The 18751-nt window shown below is 42.2% G+C and overlaps 1 protein-coding gene across 3 annotated transcripts in view; it reads right to left on the bottom strand.

Moving 5' to 3' along the window:
• ACOT12 (acyl-CoA thioesterase 12) overlaps positions 1-18751 on the bottom strand; it is an 86684-nt gene that overhangs the window by 7906 nt on the left and 60027 nt on the right. For all 3 annotated transcript variants that reach the window (XM_077462456.1, XM_077462457.1, XM_077462455.1), the window contains 3 exons: positions 17699-17754; positions 10847-10910; positions 8084-8167 (listed from right to left, as the gene is read on the bottom strand). In XM_077462456.1, the coding sequence (XP_077318582.1) occupies positions 8084-8167; positions 10847-10910; positions 17699-17754 (204 nt within the window). The remainder of the gene's footprint in view (positions 1-8083; positions 8168-10846; positions 10911-17698; positions 17755-18751) is intronic.

The following is an 18751-nucleotide window of genomic DNA, read 5'->3' as shown; positions in this document are numbered from 1 at the left end:
TTACCAAGGGGAAAAAAAACCCATATGATAAGTGAATTTTCGCACGTTTTCTTGCACACAATTTTCAGGCGTATCCACTGAAGTCTATTGGGCCAAAAACTCTTGAAGCTTGTAGCTCAAAATAGGCTCATGTACTTTTTAGAGCTATAAGGTTCAAGTGACACTACACAAAGGCCACAATTGAAAACCTTTGGGATTTTGGTTGTTGATCATTTTGGAGCTTCAAGCTACAAAACGCTCAGGTGTGAATGGGGCCTTATAGTATGCTGTGTAAATCCAACATTCGCTCCAACTCATGACCAGACCTTGCCATGCACAACAAAACCCTCTTGACTGGCTGAAATCCAAACAGAAAATGATAATCTGGCAAAAAAAAAAAAAAAAAAAAAAAAAAAACTCCTTTAGTGTAATGTTAAGGGCCAGTTCACACTGCTGCATACCTCCCAGCTGTCCCCGATTTTGAGGGACAGTCCGTGATTTGGAGGAATGTCCCACTGTCTCTCTTTACCCCTCATTTGCCCCTCATTTTGGTCCGATCTATATAGTTGTATATAAAATGCACTTTTTAGCTTTCAAAAAGGGTTTCCCATCACTAACCCTATCACCCAATTACTAAATTGCTGCATTTGTAAGCTTCAAAAGCCAATATAAATGAATCGTAGTGGTAAAAATAAAGCACTTGTGGGTTTAACTAATAATTGTGCCATTCTCCTTTAGGGGGGCATGACGGGGGTGTGTCCTATACCTACATACATTTTCTAATAGGGGTCCCTCATTCCCTTCTCAAAAAGTTGGGAAGGTATGCTGCTGCAATGCAGGAACCCTGTGAATCTACTGTGGGTTCCCGCATCACGTTTCCTGCTGGCAGTTCACACTGCCCTATGCGAACTGCTGGGAGTGTCAGGTAAAAGTTAATGACACCCCCAAATCAGTTTGCATGTAGCAGTACGATTTGCAAACTCTGACAGGAATCGGATCACATGGGTGTGAACATGCGATCCGATTCTGCTGCGGACAAAAAAAAAAAAAAAAAAAAAAAAGAAGAAAAGTCCTGTGCGAGTGATGAAAATGAAGCCATATGATCTTTATGGCTGAAACTGCATCACAGAGATTGCATGCGATTTTCACTGTGGTGCGAATCACATCTGATTTGACATCACTAAATAGGTGAACAAAGTGAGCTCACTTTGTTCACCTATTTAGTTTGATATCGGAGTATTACGATTAGGGTTGCTGCTTGGAGGGAATTTATATAATATTATTTTGTGTTTGAATAGCGCGGTTTACTCTTTATACCGTGTTTGTGATCTGACATCACACCAGCGTGAACCGGCCCCAACTCCAGATACATGTAACAATTTCCAACAATCTTAGAAGCACACTTAAGCCTTAGTCATGGTGATGACCGCCTCCAACTATGTCCAATGTAAAAAAGTCCTAGGCAGTAATCTAACATCAATCCGAAAGTTTATACTGAAACCAATGGCTTCTGCAAAGTCCCCTCCCTTAGACATGTCCCTCTAATGCGTTTCATTTGGATTGGGCTTAATTGTAGAGGTACCTCTATGATTAAACCCAATCAGGGTGAAACCTCAGTTGTGCATGGCCAAAGGCAGGGACTGCACAGAATCCAGTTTCAGAAAAAAAAAAAAAAGTTTTGGTTGGTGTGGTCATAGTGCCGCTCTGGGTTTTTTATATTGACGTTAGAGCTCCTTTCAGGGCCTTGCACCTTAGAGAGGTTCAGTCGTTGTGCACAGGAGGCTTAGAGAAGCACTGTTTTTTTTCCCGCACTCCTGGCTATCGCTATGACTTAGCCCCATACCATATGAGGTCAAACCTTTAGCGTTTCAATGTGTATGCAATCAGGCAGGCCCTTACACTACATGGTTTTGGTAAATCTGAAGACAAAAATCAGCAGAAAATAAAAGAAGTTTGTCAGCTTATGACTATTTCAAGTATTCTAGATACATGTAACAATCTTAAACAAGAATACAGAACCATTTCAGTCTTAGTCATAGACATAGCCGGGAAGGGGTCATAGCCTTGACTATGGGTCTGTAAGGCGTAAATGCGTCAGCATTATTACATATATCTGCAGCAATAGGTCGGATTGAAGGAGACGTGTGTCGGCTTATTTTCCGTTTAGTTGTAATAGTAACAACAAGAACCGTAGCAAAAAAAACAGAACTAGCAAATAGAAACAGAAGTAATAGTTACAGTAGTGACCACAATGGTAATAGTACATTGTACCAATATACAGTTTTGTTCTCATTGCACACCCTCCTCAAGTTCCTTATTCCACTATTAATTTACACCCATCATCAGGTAAAAAAACATTGGATAAATAAAGAACAAACAAAAATATCGTGCTTGGGGCAAAACTTAAGCGATGCAACTAAAAACCATCAAATATCAAATTATGGATCAGATCAAAAAAGTTATACATAAAGTTGCGCTAAATATGCGTGAAATCTATAGTAATAAAACCCAGTATAGATTATATAGAAAAAAACGAATAAATCAAAAAAAAAAAACACTGTATAAGAAATTCAATCAAAAAAAGTTATACATAAAGTTGCGCTGAATATGCGTGAAAAGGTGAGAAGAGTAATAAAACTCAGTATAAATTGTATAGAAAGAGCAAAAAAATAAAATTAAAAACAAGCACCATACACAAAATTCAATCAAAAAAAGAAAGTCCTTATAATTAAGAAATTCTGATTCCAACTAAAAAGTAACAGGGAGATTAGTCCTTTTCACAAATTCGACGAGACCTTCCTGGCTTTGCCACTATCGCTTCCAGACCGGGAAAAAAAAAAGGTTTGACTCTTACCGCAATGGATGGACTCCAAATCAACGGAGTCGTTAGCGCTGGCAGACAGCCCTCTGCAGGGTTCGTTTGTTCGTATTTCATCCCCCACACACTACTGAGGTACGAGTGAGTACGTGCGGATCATTCGAAGGTTACTGGCCCCAGTCGAAGAGTTCCAGAACTTGTCGAGCATCCTGCTTTACCTCTTGGTCACCACGGGGAAGAGACAAGGTGGCCGTCCGATCACTGAATTCCTAGAGCTCTCGAATGAATCGTAGAATACAAAGGTTTTTTTCAATGCGCAAACCTGCAGTGAAACACAACACTCGGGCCTCCCAGCCACGAGCGAGGGGAGGGGGAAACAAAAGGACTCAGATCGTGAACGTACCGTTAAACAATCGACAAGTTTATTAAATAAAAATGGATACACAGCAGACCAAGAGGATGTAAGTTTTTACGAAACATGTCGGCTGTTTGTGCCGATACCACCACGCTTAGAATATTCCCTAGCACGGGTGTATATTTGCTTTTAATTTAACCGTTTTTTTTAATGTATATTTTTTATTTGTTATAATCCGGCCTTTTGGGTAATACCTTTGGTCTGCTGCGTATCCATTTTTATTTAATAAACTTGTCGATTGTTTAACGGTACGTTCACGATCGGAGTCCACTTTTGTTTCCCCCTCCCCTCGCTCGTGGCTGAGAGGCCCGAGTGTTTTGTGTTTCACTGCAGGTTTGCGCATTGAAAAAAACCTTTGTATTCTACGATTCATTCGAGAGCTCTAGGAATTCAGAGTGATCGGATGGCCACCTTGTCTCTTCCTCGTGGTGACCAAGAAGAAAAGCAGGATGCTCGACGAGTTCCGGAACTCTTCGACTGGGGCCAGTAACCTTCGAATGATCCGCACGTACTCACTCGTACCTTAGTAGTGTGTGGAGACGGAATACGAACAAACGAACCCTGCAGAGGGCTGTCTGCCAGCGCTAACGACTCCGTTGATTTGGAGTCCATCCATTGCGGTAAGAGTCAAACCTTTTTTTTTCCCGGTCTGGATGCGATAGTGGCAAAAAACGTTGGATGCCATTGCCGACTTCTTTCTTGCCTGGCTAGGTGTTCCCCACCAGCTCTAAAATGTTGGGGCGCTGACCCAGAAAAAAAAGGGATGCAGAGTAGGAATTTCAGAAAAAGTGACAAGTCTATCTGAATACATCTACACCTGTGACTCATGGTCCTGAAGTAAAAGTGGCAGTTTGACAGCCCAGCAACTAGTATTTCCAAAAAGAGGGGTCTGCAGTGGCAGTTTCTTCTTTCCTTCAGGACCGGTTTACTTTAATGTTGCCCCATGCGCCAAACCTATTTTATGGAGTGAGAATAATGTGGGAGCGATACAAATTCCAGAGGAGCTGTAACTGGGTAGCAAAGGAAAGATCTCACAGGGTAATGTAAAGGGTTCTAGCAGTACCATGTTTCTGCTATTTTAGTTGCAATTAATTGTGCTGACTGAGCTCACAGCTGCAATTTAAAGTATAACCATGGGCAGTTTTTGGATAGAGTGGAGAGGGATTCAAACCCCTGTCAGTTTTTATTGCAGTCTGTGCCCATTAAGGAGATCCCCCCCTCTCCATTTGTCCTGTTTACCATTATTATACGCAAAAAGAAAATTACAAATTTTGGGTTGTCTTCAGAAAAGCAAGAGGGGAAATCTTCCAATGGGGACACTAGTTCTGGTGACCCAGGGGTCCCCAAGAAATTCCCTTGAATTGCAGAGATTTCCTCTCACTTCCTGTTTGGCTATGGGAGAGGAAGTGAAGGAAAAGCTCCGCAATGGGACACAGATGGTGAAAAAAATAAAATAATAATCTGATAGGGGCTATAACCCTCCCTTGCTCTATCCAAAATGAAAAAGATTTGCCTACTTTAAAACAAACAGCTGAATACACAGATTACCTGTTTTAGTGGCCACATTTTTATTTCTGTCCATCATATTTTGAGATTTATAGCCCTGTCTTGTGGTAAAAGGACCCGATTTTTCTCTGGTGCAGTGATATTACATTTACAGGTCTTCTCTCTCCCCCCCACCCAGCCCGTGACTGGACAGTGAAAGGAGACGCTCCTGTCATTCTGCTCTCTTCTATCAGCAGTTCCTTGTTTGCACATAAGCACTGCAGCATGGCCAATTGTCTCCTTGTGTCACTTCTGGGGGTAATAAACAGCTGAGATTAAGTAAAAAAAAAAAAAATTAAAGTGCATTAATGAATGCAAAGTTGCCTTAAAATTGTCATATCTTCCTGCAGTTCAGCTTTTACATCGGTCACGTGCTTGAAAAGAGGGAAAACCAGAAGACTAATCTCACTATGTAAAGCAGACAGAATGGCAGGTATGGACAGAAGGTAAATTCATGGATTCATTAAATAAGGGAGGCTATAGACTTTGTACATATATCTTTTTTGTAGTAATAAAACAAAAATTGTGCCCTTCATCTTCTTCCCTGAGCTCTACATGGAACACATCAAAGCTGCTACATATTAAGGGTTAATTTACTAAAACTGGAGAGTGCAAAATCTTGTGCAGCCCTGCATGGTAGCCAATCAGCTTCTAACTTCAGCTTGTTCAAAAAATGAAAAATAAAAAATAAAAATCTGGAAACCGATTGGTTTCTATGCAGAGCTGCACCAGATTTTACACTCCCATTTTAGAGAGTCAACCCCATAGAGTTGACAGGGCCATTGCATTTTAAATACAATCAGTTATAACATAGTACCCATATGAAAAGGCATACAACTTTTAGTGTCTATGGGTACATGCTTACTTTGCCCATGCGCACACACCCGTTCAGTTTCACTAGAGATAGAGATTATATATTATATATTTATCATACATACATACATACACACACACACACACACACACACACACACACAAAATTGGATGATGTTTAGCCAAACCATTTCTACATACTCATACTATAGTTTCTAGATTGCAGACACAAAAAGTGAATTCTGAACAGTTTCAGTTTTCTCAATTTAGAGACAGTATGAAGAATAAACACTAGAGGGCAGTGGTGCATTAAATAAACCTATTATCTAGTTCTAGTAGAACACACTAAATTTTAACAAAAAAGGTCTCCAATTATATTTACAAGTAGGGGTAGTTTAGAAGGAACCTGGCATATTTGGATACCGAAAGAGTATTGCAAATATAAAAAGACCAAATGTTTGTTAACCCAAGTGCAGATAAAACATACTGTATATACTATTCCTTTAACGTTTCTTACTGTGAACACCTCCAGTACTGTGTATGAGAATATGCCACAATATTACCTTCAGCCTTGTAAATCTTTTTCAATGCTATAACAAAGCCCATGGTATATACAATAGCCCTGATCATTTTTAACTGGCAAACTATTGATTTTATTAAGGATTCAACAATAATTCCCTTATTGTGACCCGCCAGTCTTGATCCTGTTTGCTTACCAAAGTCTATATTTAATGTCCTATGAGATTTTAACTTTAAATCCTAATTTGCACATGTCACGGTCACCATCTGTCATCTCCACCTGCCACAGAGTCACTTGAGTGGTTACATGATCTGTGGCAAGTAATATATATATATATATATATATATATATATATATATATATATATATATATATATATATATATATATATATATATATATATATATATATATATATATATATATATATATATATATATATATATATATTATTTTTTTTTAAACTAAACTGAGCTCTCTGGGTATTTACCAGCAATAATACCAGTGATGGCTGCAGTTAAAGTGATTGTAAGGTTTTTTTTTTTTTTTAAATAACATACTTACCCCCACTGTGCAGCTCCTTTTGCACATAGTGGCCCCGAACATCCTCTTCTGGGGTCACCCCCCCCCCCTCCCGACAGCTCTCTGCTTCTTACCACATCAGATAACCCCCTAGAAGAAGGGGGGAAGTTACCTTGCGGGCACGCTCCAGAGTCCAGCATTCGTCGTCCATAGCCACCGAATGTATGACTCGGCCTCTCCCCCCCAGTGCCCGCATCATTGGATTTGATTGACAGCAGCGGGAGCCAACAGCTGTGTTGCTATCAATCTATCCAATCAAGAGCAGGGAACCCTGGGCAGCAGGGCCCCCCCCCCCCATCAGAGCCAGACAAATAGAAATAGCAGTGGGGCAAGGGAGTCAGGCTTAGCGAGCACAGGCAGGCCAATGGACAGCGCTGCCGTGGGGGGGGGGGGTGTTGGAATGGGTACAGAGCCCATAGACTAGTAAGGGCCCGAGCATCTAGAAGGGTCCGGCTGTCTGGTGGGGATGGGAGAAGGCAGGGGCGGGTGCAGGACAGCTCCATGGCTGCGCTGGCTTTTGGAATGTGCAAGTTTTTATTGAGCCGACATCAGGCTCTTTGCTGCCCCCTCTGGTAAATCCCTGCACGTGCACCCTTCGTATGTCCTGCACAAGAGCTAGGAGTGGGACAAGGGAGCACCACCTAACAAGTAAGGGCTGTTCAAGTAAGGGCTGTTCAAGTAAGGGCTGTTCAAGTAAGGGCTGTTCAAGTAAGGGCTGTTCAAGTAAGGGCTGTTCAAGTAAGGGCTGTTCAAGTAAGGGCTGTTCAAGTAAGGGCTGTTCAAGTAAGGGCTGTTCAAGTAAGGGCTGTTCAAGTAAGGGGGGGGGGGGATGTGTCTGGAGAGTGTGTATATATATTATATTATATATTACACATATACACACACACACACACACACACACACACACACGAGGGGGGCGGCGAGCATACAGGGGTGAGGGGATCAGAGTACAGCTCTCAGGGGTTTTTTTTATACCAAAGACATGTAGCAGAGTACATTTTGGCCTAAATTTATGAAGACATGTTTTAAATTTTCGTAATTTGATATGTTTCATAGACAAAAGTAGAAAATATGGTACTGTAATTCTTAGGAGTAGGTGCGTAAATTGGGCAGGCTTGTAGGGGCCCCATAGCATTACTTTGCCCAGGGGCCCATGATGCTATTAAGATGGCCCTGCCAGGGAGAGAGACCGTTCAAGGGCTCAGGTAAAGTTCCGGGTCAAGTTCCAGGGCTCACTGCTAGGTGTTTTTTCACCTTCATGCATAGGATGCATGAAGGTGAAAAAAACACATTGGTTTACAACCCCTTTAAATGTGTGTACTGTCTACATGCAGCAGTAATATAAAGCAAAAAAATAAAATAAAAACACGCACAAAAGTTGCTTTCAGATTTGAGAAAAAAAACAAACTTACAGCCCGCATTGTGCTGCTCAGTTCCCATCCATCAATGGCAGCAAGAAAGGACAGAGTGGCAACATTATTATAACCAAGATATGCCTGGGACAACAAAAAAACAAAAGAAAAAAAAAAAAACAGTAAATAATCAGAACTTGCTAGGACTTCCATTTGTTAATTTCCTTCTCAGCAGAATGCACAACAGATTCAAATTAAAAACATAAATGTCAGATTATTTCTATGAATGTATAATTAAGATTCTAAACATATTTACAATTGAAATAGCTCCATCTTATGTCTGCCAGTAACAGGGTTGTTTACTCGGCCACAGGATCATCAGTTGCCTCCTGCCAATATCCACCAGGCTCTTCTTAGTGAGGGAGATGTAGACTCACACCACCATAGGACAGTTGGACGCTTTCCCACCAACTTTCTCCTTGCGTCCTCCAGTGAGCTTCTCCAAACCCCACTTGAACCCTTGTTCTCAGCTTGCGAATGGGCTCCCCCAGCTATGGCTAGCTGGGACCTTGGCATCTTCCTCACAAATCCTTCCAGAAAGCTGCTCCAGGGGCAGAGACCCTGCACAGGGGTCCCCTTTAGCAGAACTAGACCTAGGAACGCTCTGCTGCTCAGGCTTCAGACTATTTATGGGCTCTTTTGCCACCTCCTGGGAACACCTCCCCAGGGATTGGCTGAACTCCCATAAATATTTAGGTCCTGTTCTTCCTCCTACTATACTTCAAGAATCCTCTAGCAGACAGGAGAAGTAACCGAGCAGCAACCTCTGAAACACTGAGCATGAATGGAGAGATCCCCTTAAAGAAAGATGTAAATTAATATAATATAATATAATATAAATTTATTACACACACATATTTTATGTGGTCTTATATGCGAGAATGGGTCTCACACCAAAAGGTTAAATATCTGTGGGCATATATATATGAAATATGTCAAATTTGTAGTCTGCCAGAATTCCCGAGTCACCACATAGCAACGCATAACCAAAAGTGCCAGAGACCCAAAGATGGCCGCACCAAACCCTCACAGAGGTCTTATGTTATACCGCTGGAGGAGCACCCTTTCTCCATGTGTGGCATCTGGGAAGTTGGACAACGCTTGAGACACATTCTCACTATTTTTGTTCATATATAAAGGACTACAGCTACTTGTTCTCCTATAGATATGCCTCCAAAGAAGGGAATGTTCTCCTGAAACAGGTCAGGCCTTTTGGAGTTCACATATAAAGACCAAATAATCTCTATGCGCATTGATATATGTATGGCTTTTTATGTACTTTTTTGTAAACTTTTGTATTGTTTTTGTGAATACATTGTATATAATTTTTTTTACTCATATGGTCTGCCTTAAAAGTCCTGCTGTAGCGGGGGTTACTGTGATCTTCCTTTAAGGGGGATCTCTCCATTCATGTCTTTTGGAATGTTGGCAACAACAACATTAGAGAACTTCTTGTTCTCTTTTATGGTTCATTCCTTACGGAACTGAAACACTGGAGCAGGCCCTAAGCAATTGCTCCACTGATTACAGAGGAACTAAAACATTTACCTAGCAGCCTACTCTATAATAGGAGGGTGCTACAAAAGTAATTAGTGCCAAATTATTTATGGCCACTACAAAATGAGGACCTTCTTTGCGATTTACACACTCATAGAAGGTCAAGTAAGTGGCCCAAGAGAATGTTAAATTTATATGGGGTGGGCAACAGTAATATATGTGACCAAGCTGGAACAACTGTATTCTTTGTGTAATGGGCAGCCAATGGAGGGAATGTCAAAGATGTAGCAAGACGACCCTTTCCCTGTGAAAGGGGTCTAAGGGCTGTGTGTGTGGGTTAAAAATAGCCGCAGTTTTATTCCCCCTCAACCGCCCCCTTAGGCTGGTGAACACAGTTGTATACATGCCACGGCCATGATGCTTTGCTGCTGCACCAAAAAAAAAAAAAAAAAAAAAAAGTGATGCTTCATGTTCCATTAAAGTGATTGGAGCCATGCTGCTACTCCAAAGAACTACTGTAAGCAAACTATGAAATACACAGCTGAAACCCCTAGTTTGCTAAATAGCTTACATTTCTATCTATCCAGTCCTGAGATTTACAAGGCCATCCAAGCAGTGTAGCCAGGCTCGTGACCTGGCATTCTATTGGTTAGGCTACACCCCCTTATTTGTGAATGGACACTGAAGCAGCAGCATCCTAGTAACCTGAGCAAATTGCGCTCTCCTTTCAGTATGTTCCTTATCAGTATATTTGCATGCAGCAGAACTGATTGGTTCTTAGTGGCGCTTCTCCCTTTCTCAGTTTTATTGCGGTGTTACCAGGTCAACTGTTGGCACTTGCACGCTAGTTGGATCTAAAATATATATAATAATCATTGTTAATGAATACAGCTGTATTCATTGATTTTTTTTTTTTTTTTTATCTATCTGTCTAGAGTTTAGTTTTTAAATGCTTCTAGCCCAACAGAAGATTCTCCTTTTTTGGCCACATAGCAGTTATGTTTTAATTGTGAGCTACAATATAATCCCAATCACTGCGTTTGGAAGAAAAAGGAAAGATACAGAGAGTTGGACATAACTAGTACTGTGGATGTGAAGTTTAAATAATGGCATTCAAGGGAATCAAATATTACCCCATAGATGTATAATCAATTTAGCCATAACAGTTGCTTTCAAAACAAATACGTTTAGAAACCATAAAACATCGCATTCATCTGACAGCTATAAGTGCCAATTGATTGACCAGATATTTTAGGACATACATACCTGGTTGCCTTTTTCCCAAGGATGAGAGATTGGCTTTTCTGGTTTGCTTGACAGAATATATTTTCTAGAAAACGGACAAAAAAAAAAAAAAAAAAAAAAAAAAGCTTAAAAGCCAACATAGGTTATATGGCTACTAAAAGGGAAAAAAAATTATTAACACATAACTACTGTTAAAGTTTAAATACATGCATGTCTTTATTTACATATCTGTTATTGTGTACAGTGGAGTTGGGCCAAATACCCCCCGTCTCAGTTCGCGTTGGAACTCAAACTTGAAAAATCTAAGTCAACATTTTGAAGGCTTACCTACAAGTTATTGCCCATAAAAAGGGTATGGGGACCTGGCTACTGCCCTGGGGGGACAAGTACCAAAAATATATTATATTATATTATATTATCTCATTAGTTGTAGCAGAGTACCTCCAGCCCAAGCTGGAACAAAATCACAATATGGTTAATCGCAGCATTAAACAAGGGCGGGGCGCTGCCGTCCTGAAATTCTCCTGCAAAACAAGTTACCGGGAAATCTAACTTGAATTTACCCTAAACGTCTTACAGGACAGTGCCTGAGAGATTAAACAAAATTTACCAACTAGGGAGAGACAACAGCCTGTGCAGGACCTTTCTGCCAAATGCCAAACATTAGGTAACTTGGCCACATAGCAGCTTTACAAATTTGATCTAGGGTGGCACCAGATTTTTCTGCCCATGTAGCGGGCAGAACTCTAGTAGGAGTGTGCTCAAATTCCCATGGCGGAGACATTCTTATCTGGGAGTACGTTTCCAAAATAGCTGATTTTAGCCATCTAGGAATTGACTCCTTTGATGCCTGGCGGGCCTTCTTGTTGCCAGAAAAAAAAAAAAAAAAAAAAAAAAAAAGAGAATAAAGTCAGAAGACTTAAAGTACCTTGTTACTTCTAGGTAACAGAATTCTTCTCACATTCAAGTTGTGAACTAGACTCTCCTTTTCCCCCGAAGGGTTTGAACAAAAAGGTGGCAGGATATTCTCCTGCGACTGGTTATGAATTGATGCAATTTTTGGCAATGGCAAAAACCCTGGATCTATTTTTAGTATAATCCTATCTGGGTAAACGAGGACTCGACAAACCCCGGGTGCCAGGTCGCATTTGCGACTAGAATTAGCGACCTGGTGCCTGGGGCGGCACAGCTGGGGGGTATCCTGTCTCCGTGCACCCATCCGGCGTGATCGTATTGGGCCACACCGCCTCCAATTGAGGCCGCGGCTTTGAGGCCTTCTGCGGTCCTATGCTTCCTTCTGAAATATGGCTCCCTCTTGTGGTGGCTGTTGGTATGACAACCAGCAATGCTAATGGAGCTTCCCCTGCCTGCCCATCTCCTTCCCTTTATGTATAATTTTTTATTCTAAGTAATGTTTAGGGGTTCTAACACCCTAGAGAATAAAATGGCGGTCGTTGCAATACTGTCTATCACACCGTATTTGCACAGCGGACTTACAAGCGCACTTTTTTGGGATTTTGTTTTTTATTTAATTAAAAAGACAACAGTAAAGTTAGTCCAATTTTTTTCTATTGGGTATCAATTTACTCTGTGTAACATTATCTTTCACATGTCATGCTTCAAAATTGCGTCTGCTTGTGGAATGGCAACAAACATTTACCCTTTAAAATCTCCATAGGCAACGTTTAAAAAAAATTCCACAGGTTGCATGCTTTGAGTTACAGAGGAGCGTCTAGGGCTAGAATTATTGCTCTCGCTCTACCAATCTCAGCGATACCTCACATGCATGGCTTGAACACCGTTTTCATATGCTACTCATGTATGCGTTCGCCTTTGCATGCAAGCTTGGTGGGATGGGGCACGTTTAAAATAATTTGTATTATTTATTTTAACTTTTAATTTTAAAATGTTTTCACGGTTAAAAAAAAAAAAAAAAAGTCACTTTTATTCCCATTACAAGGAATGTAAAAATCACTTGTAATAGAAAAAAAGCATGACAGGTCCTCTTAGATATGAGATCTGGGGTTAGAGAGACCTCATCTCATTTACACTAAAATGCAATTTAAAATTTAAATTTTTTTTTTTTATCTTTTTCAATTGACAAAATTCTCTCTAAGAGCTATGGGCAAGGACTTGGAGACAGGTGGGGGGGGGGGGCTGGGAGGGCCATCTTCCCCTCGTCTCCATGTCAGGCCAGGGACAGGTCCGGATCGCCGCTACCGACCTGGCTCCTAGATTCCAAGCAAATTTGTCAAGCCCTGGGGTAAACTTAAAAAAGGTTTTTACTGATAGAGCATGCAGTTCACCGATTCTTTTGCGGATGCAATCGCAACTAAAGACACCATCTTGAGAGTTAGATCTCCTTTGTGAAGGCTTGCAAAACCCGACAGATCCCACCTAGGAAAATGCTTAGCAGGAGTTGGCCTGGATCAAGCAAGTGCCTTAAAATGAATTCTTACGACCAAAAGATACTGAAGAAACTGGTCTCTCTAGGTATACTCCCAGGGTGGCCACTTGCACCTGCAAATTGCAAGACCTTTGTCTGCACCATTTTTTAGGAATTCCAAAACTGACACCATCTTCCAAAGGTTTGATTTATCAAAAATTTATCAAAAACACCCAGTATTGTAGACCCTCCAAACTTTAGCGTAAATAAAGTGGTTACCAGCGGTTTTGACAATCCTTTATTTCCATAACAGCTGCTCCTCAGATACCAGGCGGTGAGGCTTAGTCTGGCTACATACAGAACAGGCCTTGAAGTAGTAAATCCTGTTTGAGAGGAAGATGCCAGAACGGTTTGATGGCCATTTGCAGAATGGTGGAGAACCAGGCTCTTTTCGGCCAGAATAGAGGAATCCCAATTGGCGACACACTTTCTGTATTTTTCATAATACCAACAGAATTGGCTGGAAAGGGGGGGGGGGGGGGGAGGGCATAACCAAGCTGAAAGTCCCATGGATGTGCCAAGGCATCTATCCCTAGAGACCAAACTCCCTGTGCTAGATTCTAATCCCAGAGGGCCCCCCATCCCCACTTGCTGGCATCTGACGTCACTCTTCGGTTGGTTGGGAAAGACCATAATAAGCCCTTTGACACAATTGATTGATTTCTCCACCACCAAAGAGTCCTCTTGACCCTGGTGGGGAGCTTTACTTTTGTGTCTAAGGGTATGGGACTACAGTCCAGAAACCTTAGGAGGAAACTCTGCAGTGTCCCGAAATGGAGCCTTGTCCATTGAATGGCTGGCATCGTTAAGGTTCCCAGGGCTGGCAAAAGCAGCTACATTACCTTGTTTTTCTTCTCTTCCAGAAGGAAGATTCTTTTTCCTGGAAGGGGCAAAGAGGAGGTGGTCCAGATATGGGGACTACTCCAATTCGCTGAAGACAGAGCGGGGTGAGGGCTTCTGCCATTACCTTTGTAAAAATTTGTGGAGAGGATGAAAGGCCAAAAAGGGGGGCCTTGAATTGTAGATGCAGCACCTCTATATTTACTGCCAGCCTGAGGAATGTTTGGGACAGAGAGGCTATAAGAACATGCAGGTATGCATCTCTTAAGTCGATCAATGCCATGAAGCTTTCCTTGGCCAATAGATTCCTGACTGTAAAGATTGAGTCCATGCAAAATCTTCTGTATATGACCGACTTGTTTAATGGTTTTTAATAGAGAATGAGATGAAAGCTTCCTTACCAGAAAGATATGGGAATAGAAACCCTTGCAACGTTCCTCTGGAGATGCATGAATCACAACCCCCTGTTGCATCAGATCCTTTAACAGGTTCTTCATAGGTAGGGCTTTTGTTGTGTCCCTTGACAAGTTTGTCACAAAGAATCTTTCTGGAAGAGGATCTGAAAACTAATTTTGTATCCCTGGGACAGCATGCCTAGAATATATTGGTTTCTGTCACGCTTGCCCAGTGAAGGAGGAATTCCTGAAGTCTTCCTCCCCACTGGCAATGAAGAGTCATTGCATTTTGTTGGTTGGCGCAGGAGGATGCTGCCTTTGCCCTCCTGTGCTGACCAATTTCTTCTTTCCTCCTGGGGCTTACTGCCTTGTTACAGAGCCCTTAAGGATCAAGCATCTCTAGTTTGGGTTTTGGTTTACTCAGTACTCCATATTTCTAGATATGCAAGAAGTAGCCATGGCTGGGTTGAGATTGCCCGTGATGGATTACCAAACCCTATTAAGTTGTTGATCCATCTTTTTGTCCATGGGATCTCTCAGTATTCCCAGGTCCTCAAATGTCAGGTCAGTTGATCTGGATACTTGGGAAAAGGCTGTATCAAGTTTAGGAACCTTATTCCAAAGTGCCTCTGGGTCTTCATCAAAAGGAAAAGGTCTTATGTGCTCTTAGGGGAAAAAAGGGCTCTCTGGGTTTAGGCAAAGAAAAGCCACACTTTTACAGTACATTTAGTAATCTCTGAGGCCATTAAAAGAATGGGCAGAACCAATGTGGCATAAACCACCTTTAGCAGACCATCTACTTGTTTTAAAGACCGTTTGTATTTTGAGGGCGCATCTTCTGCCCCTTCCTCCGAATCCTCTTTGGAATGAGAGGAGGAATGTCCCTCTTGGGTAGAATGACCCACTGCCGGGATCAACTGAGGTCTAAGAGGATCCTGAGATAGACGGCTGACTACCTGAGCGAAAAGATTGAATGGCATCATCCAGCTCTTTAACTGGTGCGCACTCTTTTACACTTGATTAAATCACTGCATGCAGAAGAAGCTTCTTCCTTAAGCAGGTAGTCAATGCATATTTAACAAAGTCTTCTTCCACCCCTCAGGTAATTTGCTTTACATGAAGGGCACTTATTTTTGACCACCTGCCAAAAATACCCAAAAAAACATCCCAGTGAGTCAACCTAACTTCTCAAAGGGCTCAGGAAGAATATCTAAGCACTCCATGTGCCCAGACAGGCCTCAGCCAAAGGGGAAAAAAAAAAAAAACACACTAATGCAGAGGGACCCCACAGTACATATGGTAGTACAAAACCCCTTATCTGGACCTTACTGGTGCTTATGCCTGTCCCACTCACTGCTGCCATCATCACTACAGTGGTGCTGCAGCATCCTCATGTGGCTTAGAATGCTGGTTCAGACTCCACTAGCACCACACCGGAACCAGAAATAGGCACCAGAGCCCATCCTCCCTCTGCGCTATTTCTGGTATAGTGACACTGCGCGCCTGCTCCAGAGCGCCACGTCTTCTTGGATACCTAATTTCCGGCTTGGCGAGTCTCCACTCTGCCAGTCAAAAGATGGCGGCATTCAGTACATCAGGTGGGTGGAAGCAAAGGAGAAAAAAAACTAAAAACAACCCACTGCAGTGTCTCCCCGACCACCGAAGGAGCCCAACCATTAGCCACCCCTGGCTGTGGTATGGGAGGGAGAAATGGAGTGTGTGTGTGTGTGTGTGTGTGTGTGTGTGTGTGTGTGTGTGTGTGTGTGTGTGGGGGGGGGGGGGGGGGTAATGGTGGAGAAGGGAGTGTGGCCTCTTAGGACAGCACCTAAGAGTACCTGACTCCCCAATAGGTGTTTTCTTGCCAAAGTTAACAAAAACTGACGAACTGTGTAGAGAAGCCTCCATTTAAGTTTGGTGGAAGTGGTGTTTTCTGTTGTGAAGTGGGAGGAGACACAGTTTCAGGTGCCGAGATGAAAGTAGTTTAGGGAAAACATGTTTTTTAAAGAAGGTCATTTTTATTAAGGCTTAAAGTGAATCAAAAATAATTCACTTAATATAGTGCCTGGGGGTCCCCTTTGTCTACCTGTAAAATGGTAGATCTGTACAGTCTATAGCACATGCTACAGCAAAACTGACTTTTATAAATTTAAATTGATTTTCCCTGCAAGCTTTCTTTATATCTGATGAGAGGTCATGAGATATAGCGGGGGTAGACATGCAAGATGAGGTGTGAGGAGAAGAACTGTGTCCCTTGTGTGTGGTTTTCAGGTGCTCTCGCCAATGGACTGAGTGGCGGGAGCTAAAATGTCTTGTCAAGCATTTGGTACCCAAATGGCTGGTGTTTTTGACATACTTACTCTGCTTGTAGCATCGATTTCAAATTGCAACAGTGCAATCGGCTGCACATGTGCAAAAAAAGGCCAAGACAGCTGAGCTGTGGGAAGTGGGCTGGGAGATAGCAGCTCCACAATCTGATGGAATAGCATGGCTGCCTCTGGAGGACATGTTTCTCTCCTTCTGCTCTATTCGGCACCCAGGTCACATCAGTGACATCATCCCCTCCACACTCATCACTGGAGCCAACTGGCAATATGCTGCGGCTCGAGGAACATAACTGGCCCTCTCTGTATGCTCATGTTACCCTCTTCCTCAGAACCAACATCAGAATCAAGTAATGGCAGTGAATCCTCAAGCAGCAAGTGGCTGATGCAGTGTTCAAATAATTAAGCCGACTTCTCCATGCACAATGTTGGGGCTATGGCAGTAGAGGCTATGACAAAGAGGCAGAATAAGCTACTCTGGCAGCTGCGGTGGACTGCACACTAGTGCCAGCTTGAGTCCTAGAGGATGAGGGCAAGGATGGTTTAGTAAGCCAGCCCACCACCTCCTCTATATGGTGGGGCTGGATAGCAAGGGCAACGTCACTAAACAGACAAATGTGCCCTGCCTGAGGACAGACCACTTCCACCTTTGCCTGTGGACACATACACTGCTGGCCCCCTCAATGGCATGAGAAAGAGGGACAGCTGTTCACTGGATTGGTAATGGACAGGATTGACATTTTGGTGTATAAAATTAAATATCTAATACACTAAAGGTCTTGTAGTAGTTTTATGCAAAAACGCAAACTGCAAGCTTTTTGCCCACCTGTCTAGTTCGTAAATAAAAAAAAAAAAAATAATAATACGATACCTGGCCACACGAATTTTCCTGCGTGCGATGGCTCCACGAAACCGTCTGATGCTGTCCTACAAAGATCAGAAGCAGCTTTAGAAAAGCAGTTTCAATTTACATAATTTTGAATTTTTAAAACTGCTCATGTATGATAAACATTTTAACATGACAAATAATAAACTAAAAATATTTTAATGGCATCAAAAAGGGTAACCGAGTCCCCACTGCTTAAGGTGTAACCTCAGCCATTACAAAATGTGAAAGTACTCTGGGGCCTAGCGGAAGAGGAAACCCAGCATTATCTGGCTGCATAATCCATGTATCTAAGCAGCAACAGCACTGAGCATGTTATTTTGGCTAAAATGTAAAGTGTACCTATAGACAAAAGCTTTCTTACCTTTGAATAGTGTAGGGGATGGTTAAAACCCCATTTCAAGTTATTTTTTGTCATCTGTGTCCCATTGGGGAGATATGCCTTAACATTCTGTCCTGGAGATGTGACAGAATGTAGGAGGAATGTAGGAGGAAATCCTAAACATCGAGGGGTATTCACTAGAACCAGATGTCCCCTCTGGCACATTAAGATTTACTGCACATCTACTTTTATTATACTGTATGGATTGCAATGTGTGGTCAGACTTTACACCTAAGGGGTAATGATGTGGGAACAGGCCCATTTTTTCGTCTTTTCTCCTCTTAATGGCATAGTCTGTGCACCCAGCCTTGCCTTGGAGTGCAGATGTACTTTGCCATGTTCCAACACATAATGGCCAGTATCTATGCTGACTTTACCCTGCATGCATTATGTGCAATGTGTGGGACAGCTGTTGGCGCAAGACCCAAAGGAGTCAGGGTAGCACCTTTCTTCTCAGTTTCTCCGACATGTGAATTTGGGGTTCCTGGCGGTATCTCTTGTGGCATCTTAACCAACTGGGGGCATTGTGGTCCACCTTCTGGGGAAAAGCCAGTTATCTGCTGGATATCATATTCCCTTTGGATAAGTCCCCAGAAAACATTGCTGTGGCTCCTTAAAGGTTTGGTTGGGAAATCTTTGAAACTTATCCTATATAT

The sequence above is a fragment of the Lithobates pipiens genome, unplaced genomic scaffold (genome assembly GCF_037356315.1).
Source record: "Lithobates pipiens isolate NorthernLeopardFrog02 unplaced genomic scaffold, aLitPip1_a1.2 Scaffold_3, whole genome shotgun sequence".
Classification (NCBI taxonomy): Eukaryota; Metazoa; Chordata; class Amphibia; order Anura; family Ranidae; genus Lithobates; species Lithobates pipiens.
This window is presented reverse-complemented; position numbering and strand designations above follow the sequence as displayed.